This window comes from Salmo trutta, chromosome 15 (assembly GCF_901001165.1).
Source record: "Salmo trutta chromosome 15, fSalTru1.1, whole genome shotgun sequence".
NCBI classification, from domain to species: Eukaryota; Metazoa; Chordata; class Actinopteri; order Salmoniformes; family Salmonidae; genus Salmo; species Salmo trutta.
Genome location: NC_042971.1, coordinates 21,118,165 through 21,133,070, shown reverse-complemented (window position 1 = coordinate 21,133,070; position 14,906 = coordinate 21,118,165). Strand labels below are relative to the sequence as shown.

General features: G+C 40.1%; 1 protein-coding gene across 2 annotated transcripts; it reads left to right on the top strand.

The window, feature by feature from the left end:
• The first annotated feature begins 1,419 nt into the window (after positions 1–1,419).
• On the top strand, positions 1,420–10,920 carry oafb (OAF homolog b (Drosophila)). Of its 2 annotated transcripts, none has more exons than XM_029690648.1 (4): positions 1,420–2,156; positions 7,704–7,838; positions 9,948–10,128; positions 10,334–10,920. In XM_029690648.1, the coding sequence occupies exons 1-4, from the start codon at positions 1,926–1,928 to the stop codon at positions 10,609–10,611; spliced, it is 825 nt and encodes a 274-aa protein (XP_029546508.1). In that variant the 5' UTR covers positions 1,420–1,925; the 3' UTR covers positions 10,612–10,920. The 2 variants fall into 2 exon arrangements, with proteins under 2 accessions (XP_029546508.1, XP_029546507.1); XM_029690647.1 differs by having other exon boundaries at positions 9,924–10,128.
• Positions 10,921–14,906: the final 3,986 nt, after the last annotated feature.

The following is a 14,906-nucleotide window of genomic DNA, read 5'->3' as shown; positions in this document are numbered from 1 at the left end:
TCCAGGTCTGGGAGGAGATCCCTCAGGAGACCATCCGCCACCTCATCAGGAGCATGCCCAGGCGCTGTAGGGAGGTCATACAGGCACGTGGAGGCCACACACACTCCTGAGCCTCATTTTGACTTGTTTTAAGGACATTATATCAAAGTTGGATCAGACTGTAGTGTGGTTTTCCACTTTAATTTTGAGTGTGACTCCAAATCCAGACCTCCATGGGTTGATAAATTGGATTTCCATTGATAATTTTTGTGTGATTTTGTTGTCAGCACATTCAACTATGTAAAGAAAAAAGTATTTAATAAGATTATTTCTTTCATTCAGATCTAGGATGTGTTGTTTAAGTGTTCCCTTTATTTTTTTGAGCAGTATATTTCCAAAGAAGTGTGGATCATCATTATTTGGACAATATAGATGAATTAGCTAAATCAGTTTTTGGTCCAATAGCATATTTAAAATGGTATACTTCTCCCTCCCAGTCCTTTTTCCACCCAACCTCATCTTTAGTTGTAGAGTGAGTTCCCTGTAAACAACAGATAGTATATTATTTATCTTTTAGCCATTTAAAAATGTATATTTTTTATGATTACAATTATAACTATGAGTATGATATGTTGCCATCCATAGCATTGAATGCAAGGGAAGCCAGTGAGCATTTGGACTCCCTTGATCAAAAAATATATAAATATAATAGCCAATGAGTGTTGAGCTAAACTGAGTAAGCTCAACTGTGAATGGTCCTGGCACACCAAAAAAAGTGTCAAGAGAAGCCAGTTTGGTTTCGGCTTCACACCAATCACATCACATCAAAAAACAAACATTATTGTCAGAAAAAAATGGAATTGTTACATCTAGTTGTGTTGTCCTCCAGTGGCTAGCTAGCTAAAATTGGCCCTTTTCTAAAGTAGCCATGGGTGGAGATAGGGATTTGGACTTGTGGTTTTACTTATTTCTCTGTACTGGCCAATTATTATAATAGTAATTCTGATCCAACCATAAATTCATAAATTCTAGGCAAATCTGATCCAACCGTCAATTCATATATTCTTCGGAGCTAGCAGTATATCCAGGTAGCCTGAGACAACAACAACATCAAAGCCTGCACTGTATGACAGAGTCATAGATCGTCGTTTTGTCAACATGAAAGAGAGGAGGATGACATTGGCATTTCTTTAAGAAGGGTGAGTCAACATGTTTTGTACTTGCATGAACGCACACACACACAGATAAATTTGCTTGGCATGGGATCTATCTGTATGTCCTAGAAAAGTTTGGTCAAGCTCAATATTTACTTTCCCTAGGCGTAGGATAACAATTGGGCACGTAGGATAACAATTGGGCACATTGATGCATTTAAGTGTATTATTGCGCAAACTATTGAATCAATGGGACATGAGTTAATTTATTCTGCAACAGATGTCATTGGCGCCTCTTGGGAAGTATTGTTTGGGGAGTGATATTTCTTTAGGTTTGCGAGCCCGCAATTGTCCACAATAGGCCTACAGTGCAGTAGGTTCGTCGCACTGGTTCGTCAGAGGAAGTGACGGGATAGTAAACTCAAATGAGGACTTCCAATTTTTCATGAAGGCTGCCACAATATAAGTCTGGTTAAAGTCGTCTGAACGAAGAGCGCAAATGTTACAGTAGCCTAATGATTGTGTGCAAAAAACGTTATATTCACAGACGCCGGAAACGCTACAATGTATCAGAATATAGAAAGTACTCGGGCGACACAACGATCAATGCGGGATGGTAGCCCACCAACATTTGCAGAGATTTTACAATACTGAATTAAATCTGTGGATCATAGATTGAACTTCATGCAGACTTTTCGGGACTTTTCGTTGATTTGGAAATATTTGCGACCGATTTCAAGATGATTTACAACGAGGGTAGTAGACAGATTTTTAATAGTTAAAATTTCTTCCATGAGTTTCAGAATGTATGCAAGGGAGATATCGCCACCAGTTCGGATTTCTCTGCTAGTGGTAACTCTTGTATCGCTTGGGATTTGTTCAGAACTAAAAGTACGAGTGCGTTTAAGTGATGGACTAATTGGGGAGGAGATTTTGGACGCCAACAGTGAGAATGATGACATTACGGTCGAGTTCAAGCAAGGAGATGGTACTCATATTACTGTGGTATTTGATTTCAAACGGGTGAGTTAAGTCAATATTCTTCAATGTAAATATTTACAACAGTTTTTAAAAACTCTAATATGCTGCATTATGTTACTACCAATATATATAAACACACACACACCATTAGGCTGTCTATTATATAGATATCCTGGACATTGTATTATAAAGGCCTATCCATTATCTATAGACCTACTGTATATCTATTTAACTATATGCTGCTGTGTTGCCAAACAGACAATTATTTTCACAACCCTTACGAAAAAGGATTGCAGTCAGAGTGCAGTATAAGTGCAGTATGCTGCAAATACTGTGTCCAAAATACTTTTTTTTTTTACTGCAGTTATTCTGCAATTACTGTTTCCTAAGTACCACAGCCGACTGAAATTACTGCCCTTTTACAGCAATCTTTTTTGTAAGGGATGAAATACCAAAGACAAATAGTCCTCTTGGACCGACTTTTGGAATTATATCGTATTTGTTATTGTCTGTGAACATAGGCCTATTTATCTTTTTGGATTGTCCATTATTACAATCAATACAAGTGTTTGTTAATAATGAGGATTTGTGGTGAACTACACCTGATTGAGCAGGCATTTGATATTGCCCTGGCTAATGAACTCCCTACAATGACCCAGGATATCCTGACATTACAGAAACATTCAAAGTCTTATTGACTTGTAGAGCAATCAAGGCATCTTACAACTATTGTCCCCCATTGACTCCACTCAGACTTACAGTGATTAGGCCTGTTTTACTCCTGTTGGAAAACTTTCCTGAAGTCCCAGTGGGCTTATCTGGTTACAGTTAACAGGCAGGGGAACAGGACATATTTTCTTCTGTCTGGATCAAGTCAATTTGGACAGCAACTTTCCCTCACTCCGTGCATGTGCTTCCAATCTACTCCTGTCAGCATTACGCAGATTTATGGAAAGTTGGAATTGGTCTGAAGGCCAGCTGCCAGAGTGGAGTTACTGTACAGCCAGGCAAGACATCTCATCTTGTAGAGGAACCTGTTGAAAAGGTGCAATGAAAAAATTAAGGGAATATTTGTCTTCCTATGGTGTGTAGTGGGGGGAGCAGAAAGGGAACATAGTCTAACTGGTGAATAACATCATTATTGTTTAAGAAGTAAATGGGCTGTGCAATATTCAGAGAATCCAGCATCAATGGCTGAAAATTCCAGATGCATTTTGGTATTATTTTTCAAGTCTTTTTGGCAGCTTTGTTGTTTGTTTCTGGTTCCTCCCCTATTCCTCCCCCTCCCTCTGTATGTGAACAGATTAATCAACTTTTTAGGCAACCACATAATACTCTTGCCTTTCAGACCTTAATGTCAATACCATGACATTTCAAGCCATATTTCATTTTTCACCAGACAGGGAACAATCTGTATCCATTTGTGAGAGGCCTGCCAAGCTGGAGTGATGTTAAAGGTACCCAGGATTGTAGACCGTTGCATACGACTGTAATGGTGATCATGTGGCCCACAAGTTACACCCACTTCATACATTGAACGCTATTACAGCATGACCTTAAGAAACCTTAGTTTTTAAAACAGGAAAATATCCCTCTGCCTCAACCCTAGTTGAGAAATGTTAATCTCCCCCATACACCACCATACACACATCTCCTGTTGAATTTATCTCAATTCAACCATTGGTGCGATTCCCAAGCCATCTGTCATTTGTTTGGTCCCAGGTTGTGATGGCATGGGGATAAGATGAAGGAAACGAGTCACCTCTCACTTCATCCCTATGGGAGCTGCAGTTTGACCTGTCATCGGAGGCTCTGTGGTGCGTTTCTTCTGTCTGTCAGTGAGAGGTATTTACCATGCCAACCCAGCCCCCATGAAGAACCAGGGCAGCAGCAAACCCATGCAGGTTATATCAGATTGTATGCATGATGAGCCAACTACGCATTCATCTCCGCACCCTCACCTCCAGCTATTAGCTGTCCCATGGAAGCTTGTTAGGTCGGATTTAAGTTTTGTATAGGCTATCTTTTTACAGCATCAGTGCAGTTATTGGTAAAATACAATCCTTTGAGAAAGTAACATTTTACATTGTTTTTTTTTGTTCTTGATGATTTTATCAGTGTTGGTGTGTTCAGTAAGCATTTTAATCAAGTTATGTTATAGGGTACTTTGTTCAAAGATTTAATAAAAAGACATTTGATGCTTTGTTCACAGACTGTGGGGATATTCTCAATGTGCGGCCTAATCCCTATTTAAATAGCTTTGTTTCTGTATCCTCTGTTGGTGTGAATCCCTCCTATCTTGTCGGGTCAATCCCCAGACCATGTCTCACTTTAGCTAACCTTGGACTCTAGCGATCATGCTAGTCGTTAGACAATCACTTGTTGCCCATTGAGAGGTTAAGGGCCCACCACAGTGATTTCACGGTCTCTGCAAACAGAGCTACGGAGCTCCATTTGCGTTGCATTCCAAAAATTCAGCCTCACAAAAGTACATATGCAAACTAACCTCCAGCAGATCCGTTGCGGGTCCGTTGCGTAGACTGTGTAGAGTCCTGTAGGTGGCCTGGAGTTCCACCATATGAAACCTGCCTTGAATGGAGTTGTACACAGGCCCCTCCAGGAATGCTCCCATCCCCTCCCCCACTCTGTATACGCCATCCATCTGCTCCTCTGGATGTTCTACCGTCACAGTGGGGGAAACAAGAGTCCCCCATCCTCCTTCTTCTTCTTGTCTTTTTTTACCTCAACCGCTCCACAGTTTCCCTGACCTCATTATCGACATCTCCAACTTGAGGACCAGAGTGTTTGAATCATGGTACTTGTTTTATTCAGAGGGAGATCAACCCAATGGGATGGGTAAATGAAGAGAAGGAAAGGACTTGTTCCTTGTTCAGATAGCCTTGCCTTCCTTTGTCTACTCAGCCGACTGGGATGTTTACCTGGCTTTGTGTTCTACTGGGAGTTTTAAGAATGAGTATGTTTACATGCACAATAATTATTAAATATTATATGAATATATTCAACTGATTATGACAATACTCTGAGTTTGGCATAATCCTAATTATGGTAAGGTCATTAGCGGAGTAACCATCAACGAATTGAAACACCAGTTTTTTTTTGTTGTTACTATCTTTTGAGTTATTAGGAAATGTAACACCTTAATCAGAGTTAATGCAGTGTATTTGATTTGCACATGTGCTTTCACTAGCCTCCCTCTTTGGTGCGAGTGAAGTGGGTTTGGAAATGATAGTAGACTATCTAGCTTAGAAATAGTTTTCACATACAAACTGTATATGTCTGAACTCAGAATCAAATAAGCTTCCCAAACATAATGTGATCACTGTGATACAAGGATTATTTTGATTGGCGATTTTCTGCATTTTTCGAAGTCTTATTAGGTACAGTGCCTTCAGAAAATGTTCACACCCCTTTATTTTTTCCACATTTTTGTTGTGTCACTGCCTGAATTTAAAATATATTAAATGTATTTTTTTTGGTCACTGGCCTACACATGAAATGGGGTATCATGTGTAGGCCAGTGACCAAAAAAACTACATTTTATATATTTTAAATTCAGGCTGTCAAAGTGGAATTCATTTTTTTACAAATTAATTAAAAATGAAAAGCTGAAATGTCAATAAATATTCAAGCCTAAATAAGTTTGGGAGTAAAAATGTGCTTAACAAGTCACATAGTAAGTTGCATGGATTCACATTGTGTGCAATAATAGTGCTAATGTTATAGACATGTTTAATTGAACGTTGCAAGAACATTCATGAGTTCAGTTTTCTGAGGGTTAGCATGATTTTTGAATTGCTACATCATCTCTGTACCCCACACATACAATTATCTGTAAGGTCCCTCGGTCGAGCAGTGAATTTCATTTTTTATTTATTTCCAATGGCTCGCAAAGAATGGCACCTATTGGTAGCTTGATAACAATACATTTTAAAGCAGGCATTGAATATACACCCAGTCACTACAAAGAAAGAGGCATCCATCCAAACTCAGTTGCCGGAGAGGAAGGAAACTGCTCAGTGATTTCACCATGAGGCCAATGGTGACTTTAAAACCATTACAGAGTTTAATGGCTGTGATAGGAGAAAACTGAGGATGGATCAACAACATTTTCCTTACTCCACAATACTAACATTATTGACAGAGTGAAAAGAAGGAAACCTGTACAGAATAAAAAATATTCCCAAACATGCATTATATTGGCAATAAGGTACTAAAGTAAAACTGCAAAAGAATTGGCAAAGAAATTTACTTTATGTCCTGAATACAAAGCGTTATGTTTGGGGCAAATCCAATACAAATATCACTGACAATCACTCTTACCTTTTCAAGCATGGTTGTGGCTGCATCATGTTATGGGTAGGCTTGTCATCAGCAAGGACTATGGGATTCTTTTTATGTGAAAAATAAATAGAATAGAGCTAAGCACAGGCAAAATCTTAGAGGAAAACCTTCTTCAGTCTACTTTCCAACAGACACTGAAAGAGTAAATTAACCTTTCAGGAGGAGAATAACCTAAAACGCAAGGCCAAAATATACACTGGAGTTACTTACCAAGATGACATTGAATGCTCCTGACTGGCCTAGTTACAGTTTTGACTTAAAAATCGATGGCAAGACTTGGAAATGGCTGTCTAGCAATGATCAACAACCAACTTGAATAATTTTAAAAGTAATAATGCACAAATATTGTTCAATCCAGGGGTGCAAAGCTATTAGAGACTTACCCAGAAAGACTCACAACTGTAATTGCTGCCAAAGGTGATTCTATCATGTATTTACTCAGGGCTTGAATACTTATCTAATCACGATACATTAGCATTTAAAAAAAAAAAAATTTACAAATGGTTTTTCTCCCTCTTTGACATTAAAGAGTATTTTGTGGAGAAATTTGACCAAAAATGACCATCGCATCCATTTTAATTCTACTTTGTAACACAACAAATGTGGACAAAGTAAAGGGTTGTGAATACTTTCTGAAGGCACTGTAGCCTGATTATCAGATATGTCCATGTTAACTGCATTATAAGGTTAAACGTTCTTCTTGCAATTCATGTAAACGGTTTAATCTTAGTATTATATTAATATGAGTATTCACAATAATCATAGTATTGTGTGCATGTAAACATAGTCGATGTCGGGATAGCCAAAATGAAGTCAGTGTAGCATTGTGACAGATGTGGGTATAGGGTTGGATTCAGGTCTCATGTTTCCAGTGAAGGTCAGGTCAGGCCAGGTCAGCCCTCATAACAGGACATGACACTTGATATAGTAGTTACTTATTTATGGATGATCCTTATGCCAAACGCATAGTGGAGTTTTGGCAGCACTTTTACACGAAGGTTCCATTATGCCATGCAGTATGTATGTCGTTTCTTTCGACACCTAGTAGAGTCCATGCCCTGACGAATTGAGTCTGTTCTGAAGGGAAAATGGGGGGGGGGGGGGGTGCAACTCAATATTAGGAAGGTCTTCTAATGTTTTGTACACTCAGTGTATATTGTATTACTAATATGTGAATTTATATCCTGTTTGTATTTCATCTTTCTCTCCTCTCTCTCTTTTTTTCAGGATGTGAGGATCGTCCGAGCTCTGATCCTGGGGGAGCCAGAACGAGGCCAGAACCAATACCAGGTGCTGTGCTTTGTCTCGCGCCTCGATCATCACGAGATCATCCCCACTGAGTCCATGGCTCGCCTCAGACAGGTGAGCTGCTGTAACAAACCACCACCATCCCTCATAATCTGGGCGATCACTCCCATATAGGGAGAGGTAACTAGGGACAGGTTTTGGATATGGAGGAATGGAACCAATGGTGTTATTATAAGAGATGGGTCTTTACATGAAAGAGTGCCTTTTGCATCCCTTTGATATTTTAAGTATACATTTTGCACTAATATTGCTAATAAAAGCTTGTTATATTAAATTAAGTGCCCTTTAATATAGACCACATGGATAATTCAATAAATCTCTTCTTAATATCAATAAAGACTTGCTGAAGTGCCAAAATTCAGCATTTCACTGTGACTTCTAGGAAGCCTTAACTCCAACATTTCAAGTTTTCACCATCATGGTAAAGCCCTAGTTATTATGTTGCTTTGAGGAAGTCATTTCTGAAGATTATTATTTATTTCATGTGATTAGTGATTCATTTACGTCTGTCCCAAGTTGACACGGTAAAAATCTGTCGTCGTTCTGCCCCTGAGCAAGGTAGTTAAACCACTGTTCCCTGGGCACCAAAGACGTGGATGTCGATTATGGCAGCCCCCCGCACCTCTCTGATTCAGAGGGGTTGCGTTAAATGCGGAAGACATTTCAGTTGAAGGCATTCAGTTGTACAACTGACTAGGTATCCCCCATTTCCTTTCCCTCATTAAGATCAACCCTGTTACGTAAACCGAACTGTCTTTTCAATATGGTGAAACTATTCCTTTTTTTTTTACATTGAACATATCATAGTTTAAAAGCAGGTGAGCTGGTCCTATTCTTTTTGGCCATTTTCTGGTGTTTTGTGTTGGAAAACTGAATGGGTTGAGCGTAACATGTCAACCCTCTTACCCATAGATAGACAGGCTAGAAATGTTTTAACAATTTAAATGTTTCATTTAATTGCCAATCCGTGTTGCACACAACAATCTTCTATTGGAGGCCAGGTCATCTGATGCAGCACTCCATCATTCTCCTTCTTGGTAAAATAGCCCTTACACAGCCTGGAGGTGTGTTGGATCATTGTCCTGATCAAAACAATTGACAGTTCCACTAAGCCCAAACCAGATGGGATGGCTTATCACTGCAGAATGCTGTGGTTGCCATGCTGGTTAAGTGTGCCTTGAATTCAAAATAGATCACAGACAGTGTCACCAGCTAAGCACCCCCACACCATGCTTTACGGTGGGAAATACACATGCGGAGATCATCTGTTCACCCACACCTCACAAAGACACAGTGGTTGGAACCAAAAATCTCCAATTTGGACTCCAGTCCAAAGGACACATTTCCACTGGTCTAATGTCCATTGCTCGTGTTTCTTGGCCCAAGCAAGTCTCTTCTTCTCATTGGTGTCCTTTAGTAGTGTATTCTTTACAGCAATTCGACCATGAAGGCCTAATTCACACAGTCTCCTCTGAACACTTGATGTTGAGATGTGTCTGTTACTTGAATTCTGTGAAGCATTTATCTGGACTGCAATTTCTGAGGCTGGTAACTCTAATGAACTTATCCTCTGCAGTAGAGGTAACTCTGGGTCTTCCATTCCTGTGGTAGTCCTCATGAGAGCCAATTTCATCATAGCGCTTGATGGTTTTTGCAACTGCACTTGAAAAAACGTTCAAAGTTCTTCAAATTTCCCGAATTGACTGATCTTCATGTCTTAAAGTAATGATGGACTGTCGTTTCTCTTTGCTTATTTGAGCTGTTCTTGCCATAATATGGACTTGGTCTTTTACCAAATAGGGCTATCTTCTGTACTTTTTTTTTTAATTCTCAAAAGGCACCGGATTGGTGGAACGACCCATTTTGTGTTATAATAACATGTTATAGGGCTGGTTTCCCAGACACAGAATAAGCCTCGTCCTGGACTTTCAATACAGTATCTTCATCACCCGCCCATAATGTAAAAATGTTATTGTAGGCAATTAAAATTTTCTTTACTGCACAATGTTATCTGACTTATACGTGTACCACCAAACTGTTAATCCTCACACAAAAGTAGTGGAGCTTACTTCTATTGCTCAATTTATTCTACCAGCAATACATGTCCTTTTTTGAACTTCCTCGCATTTTAAAATATAGCTGTTCTGTGATGGGATTCTACAGAAGAACCCCCACTTGGTCCGCACGGCAGAGGAGAAGCGTGGAGTGGAACACCTCCACATGGACATGGCGGTGAACGTGAGTCATGCAGGGCACCTCTACACACTCATCCACAACCTGTGTAAGGAGGCCCATGAGGGGTTTTATACCCGGACAGCTGACACCAAGCATTGGCTGGATAAAGGTGAGTTTGGCTTCCATTCAGATGCTCTGTTAGTGTTGTTTGGGTGTTTAAAGGAACGTCTTCATTCTATCGATCCTAGCTTGTTTTACATTTTGTTGCCTAAGTGTCCCTAAGCTTTTGGATGTTTATCTGCACAGCCATGAAGTTCATTGCCATGCATTTTAACAGACACATTCTTTGATCGAAATTCAAAATGTCTCTACAGGAATAGAGACCATTGAGTTTGAGCCCCTGCCGCAGACAGTGGATGTCTCTGGTCTGCAGCGATGCCCCTCCACTCTGGACCTGTGGCAGCCATGCTTCTGCAGCTATCACCTACGTCTGGAGTGGCTCCCCTGCCTGCTCAAATACTGCCGTAGCCGCCGGGGCGCGGCTGGAAGGGCCAACCCGTACAAGTGTGGCATCAGGAGCTGCAGCAAGGGCTACCGCTTTGACTACTACGTCCCCCATAAACAGCTCTGCCCATGGGACGAGGAGACCTAAAGCAGCTGGTTTTGCCGTTAGTTCTTTCCTAGAAGGCATTTAGCCTACCGTGCACATCTGGACTGAGCATGGCAGGGGATTGGCAAGAGGCCTTGAAGTGAAGGAACAGACCTGCCTAGTGCCTACATATACACAGAGTATACCAAACATTAGTAACACCTTCCTAATATTGAGTTTTTCTCTCAGAACAGCCTCAATTCATCAGGGCATAGACTCCGCAAGGTGCCGAAAGCATCCCATAGGGATGCTGGCCCATGTTGACTCCAATGCTTCCCACAGTTGTGTCAAGTTGGTTGGATGTCCTTTGGGTGGTGGACTATTCTTGATACACACAGAAAGCTGTTGAGCGTGAAAAACCCAGCAGCATTGCAGTTCTTGACACAAACCGGTGTGCATGGCACCTACTACCATACCCTGTTCAAAGGCACTTAAATCTTGTGTTTTGCCCATTCACCCTCTGAATGGCACACATACACAATTCATGTCTCAATTGTCTCAAGGCTTAAAAATCCTTATTTAACCTGTCTCCTCACCTTCATCTACACTGATTGAAGTGGATTAACATCAATAAGGGATTATAGCTTTCACCTGGATTCACCTGGTCAGTCTGTCATGGAAAGAGCAGGTGTTCTTAATGTTTTGTACATTTAGTGTAAGTCTAACTTATTTTCAGACAGAAGAGTGTCTCTGACTCACCACCAATGTATTTGGATTCAACCAGACAGTAGCATATCTATTGTAACCATATGTTTTTAATGTTGGATGTTTCCTACAGTGGTGTGTCGAGTGTTGTCCATATATAATAATTATTTTTCTAAGCATGCAAGTGTCCGTATTAGGGCAGCTAGACAGGAGCCTAATGGGGGAAAATTGACAATATGAAAATTGTAATATCGCCCAACCTAGAAGGAATTGCCCATGCTACTATGGATGAATGTTTTGATTTGATGCCATCAGTCAAATTGCTGTTCAGTGCTCCCTTGGGGTAAAACTGGATGGTGGATCTGCTCAGAGAAAACATTCATCCATGGTAGTAAATGAATCACTTAACTGATGTAGTTTTTATTTACGTAATGCAAAGTAAAGCCATTTATTGACATTCTGTTAAAAGAACTAGGATATTGAAACAGTACAGTCTGTAACCAATATCCACACTCTTACCTTAAACTATAGGGACCAATTTTTGGCTGGCTGGAAGGGTTTTGTCATTGCTGTCAAATGCATCAGCATGTAGCATCATATGCAGAAACTGACTTAAGTCATGATTATACTATAGGTATACGGAATAAAGTGATTAACTGTGAGTATTGTACTGTCATATTCATGGTGGTATGAGATATTCATCAGGCAACTTACATCTGGGAACTTCTCTGTTCTACTTTTTGTCATTACTTTTTTCTATACCTCTTTGATCAACAATATATTTTCAGGTTTACTATCTTGTTGTGATAAACTGAAGACACAAACTGAAAACTTTGTAGTCTTTATGTCCCTTATATATTTATTCAACTTTTCAAACGTAATGTCCAATGTGCCAGTGATTAAGCTTGTACTGGAGATTGCTGTTCTGCATGTCATTGGTACATTATGATAATTGCTCATATATCTCTCTGAGGGAAGAACTGTTACAAACAAAAGGGATCTTTCAAAAATGTACCTAAAGCATACGTCCAAGAACAAAACATATACCTTTATTTTTTAAATCTGTAAATTATTGGTTGATGGTACAGTGAGGGAAAAAAGTATTTGATCCCCTGCTGATTTTGTACGTTTGCCCACTGACAAAGAAATTATCAGTCTATAATTTTAATGGTAGGTTTGTTTGAACAGTGAGAGACAGAATAACAACAAAAAAATCCAGAAAAACGCATGTCAAAAATGTTATAAATTGATTTGCATTTTAATAAGGGAAATAAGTATTTGACCCCTCTGCAAAACATGACTTAGTACTTGGTGGCAAAACCGTTGTTGGCAATCACAGAGGTCAGACGTTTCTTGTAGTTGGCCACCACATCTCAGGAGGGATTTTGTGGAGAGTTTGGAATCTGATTGATTGATTGCTTCTGTGGACAGGTGTCTTTTATACAGGTAACAAACTGAGATTAGGAGCACTCCCTTTAAGAGTGTGCTCCTAATCTCAGCTTGTTACCTGTATAAAAGACACCTGGGAGCCAGAAATCTTTCTGATTGAGAGGGGGGCAAATACTTATTTCCCTCATTAAAATGCAAATCAATTTATAACATTTTTGACATGTGTTTTTCTGGATGTTTTTGTTGTTATTCTGTCTCTCACTGTTCAAATAAACCTACCATTAAAATTATAGACTGATCATTTCTTTGTCAGTGGGCAAATGTACAAAATCAGCAGGGGATCAAATACTTTTTTCCCTCACTGTAAGTGCCTTAACTTGTCACTGTGTTGTTTGAGTTGAAAGTAATTATATGGTTTAAAATATTTTATGTAAAACATTTGCAGTTGAAGCTCAAAAATGTTTCCTAAAGGTGTGTCTAACTTTGACAAATTAAAATCCTTATTAGTCTTTATACTAGGCCTAATGCTTCTTCTGTTGGGTATCATATTTGCAAAGCTGGATTTGTGGGAATATTAACATCATAATGCACAATCTAGACATCTAAAACCCCAAGAACATAGTGTCCTCCATCATTATGAAATGGAAGAAGTTTAGAACCACCAAGACTCTTCCTAGAGCTGGCCGTCCTGGCAAACTGAGCAATCGGGGGAAAAGGGCCTTGGTCAGGGAGGTGACCAAGAACCCGATAGTCACTCTGAAAGAGCTCTGGAGGTCCTCTATGGAGATGTGAGAACCTTCCAGAAGGACAACCATCACTGCAGCACTCCCCCAATCAGGCCTTTAAGGTAGAGTGGCCAGACAGAAGCCACTCCTCAGTAAAAGGAAAGTGACAGCCCGCTTGGAGTTTGCCATAAGGCACCTAAAGACATTCAGGGACAAGTCTCTCAATATTCTTAAGTGGCCCAGCCAGAGCCCAGACTTGAACCTGATCGAACATCTCTGGAGAGACCTGAAACTAGCTGTGCAGAGATACTCCCCATCCAACCTGACAGAACTTGAGAGGATCTGAAGAGAAGAATGGGAGAAACACCCCAAATACCGGTGTGCCAAGTTTGTAGTGTCATAGCCAAGAAGACTCGATGCTGTAATCGCTGCCAAAAGTGCTTCAACAAAGTACTGAGTAAAGGATTTGAATACTTACAGTATGTAAATGTGATATTTCTGTTTTTTATTTTTAATAAATTAGCAAACATTTCTAAAAACCTGTGTTTGCTTTGTCATTATGGGGTATTATGTGTAGACTGAGGAGGGGAAAAGACGATTTAATACATTTTAGAATAAGGTTGTAACGTAACAAAATGTGGAAAAAGTTAAAGGGTCTGAATACTTTCCGAAGCCACCGTATACATAATGCACAAATATCCATTGTGGAGTTTTTTTCTTCAATTGTACATTTTATTTCACCTTTATTTAACCAGGTAGGCTAGTTGAGAACAAGTTCTCATTTGCAACTGCGACCTGGCCAAGATAAAGCATAGCAATTCGACACATACAACATCATAGAGTTACACATGGAATAAACAAAACATACAGTCAATAAGAACAATGTGCAAGTAGAGATACTGGGGTGCAAAGGAGCAAGATAAATAAATACAGTATGGGGATGAGGTAGGTAGATAGATAGATGGGCTGTTTACAGATGGGCTATGTACAGGTGCAGTGATCTGTGAGCTGCTCTGACAGCTGGTGCTTAAAGCTAGTGAGGGAGATATTAGTCTCCAGCTTCAGAGATTTTTTCAGTTTGTTCCAGTCATTGGCAGCAGAGAACGGGAAGGAAAGACGACCAAAGGAGGAATTGGCTTTGGGGGTGACCAGTGAGATATACCTGCTGGAGCGCGTGCTACGAGTGGGTGCTGCTATGGTGACCAGTGAGCTGAGATAAGGCAAAGCTTTACCTAGCAGAGACTTGTAGATAACCTGTAGCCAGTGGGTTTGGCGACGAGTATGAAGCGAGGGCCAACCAACGAGAGCATACAGGTCGCAATGGTGGGTAGTGTATGGGGCTTTGGTGACAAAACGGATGGCACTGTGATAGACTGCATCCAGTTTGTTGAGTAGAATGTTAGTGGCTATTTTATAGATGACATCACCGAAGTCGAGGATCGGTAGGATGGTCAGTTTTATGAGGGTATGTTTGGCAGCATGAGTGAAGGATGCTTTGATTGCGATATAGGAAGTCGATTCTAGATTTAATTTTGGATT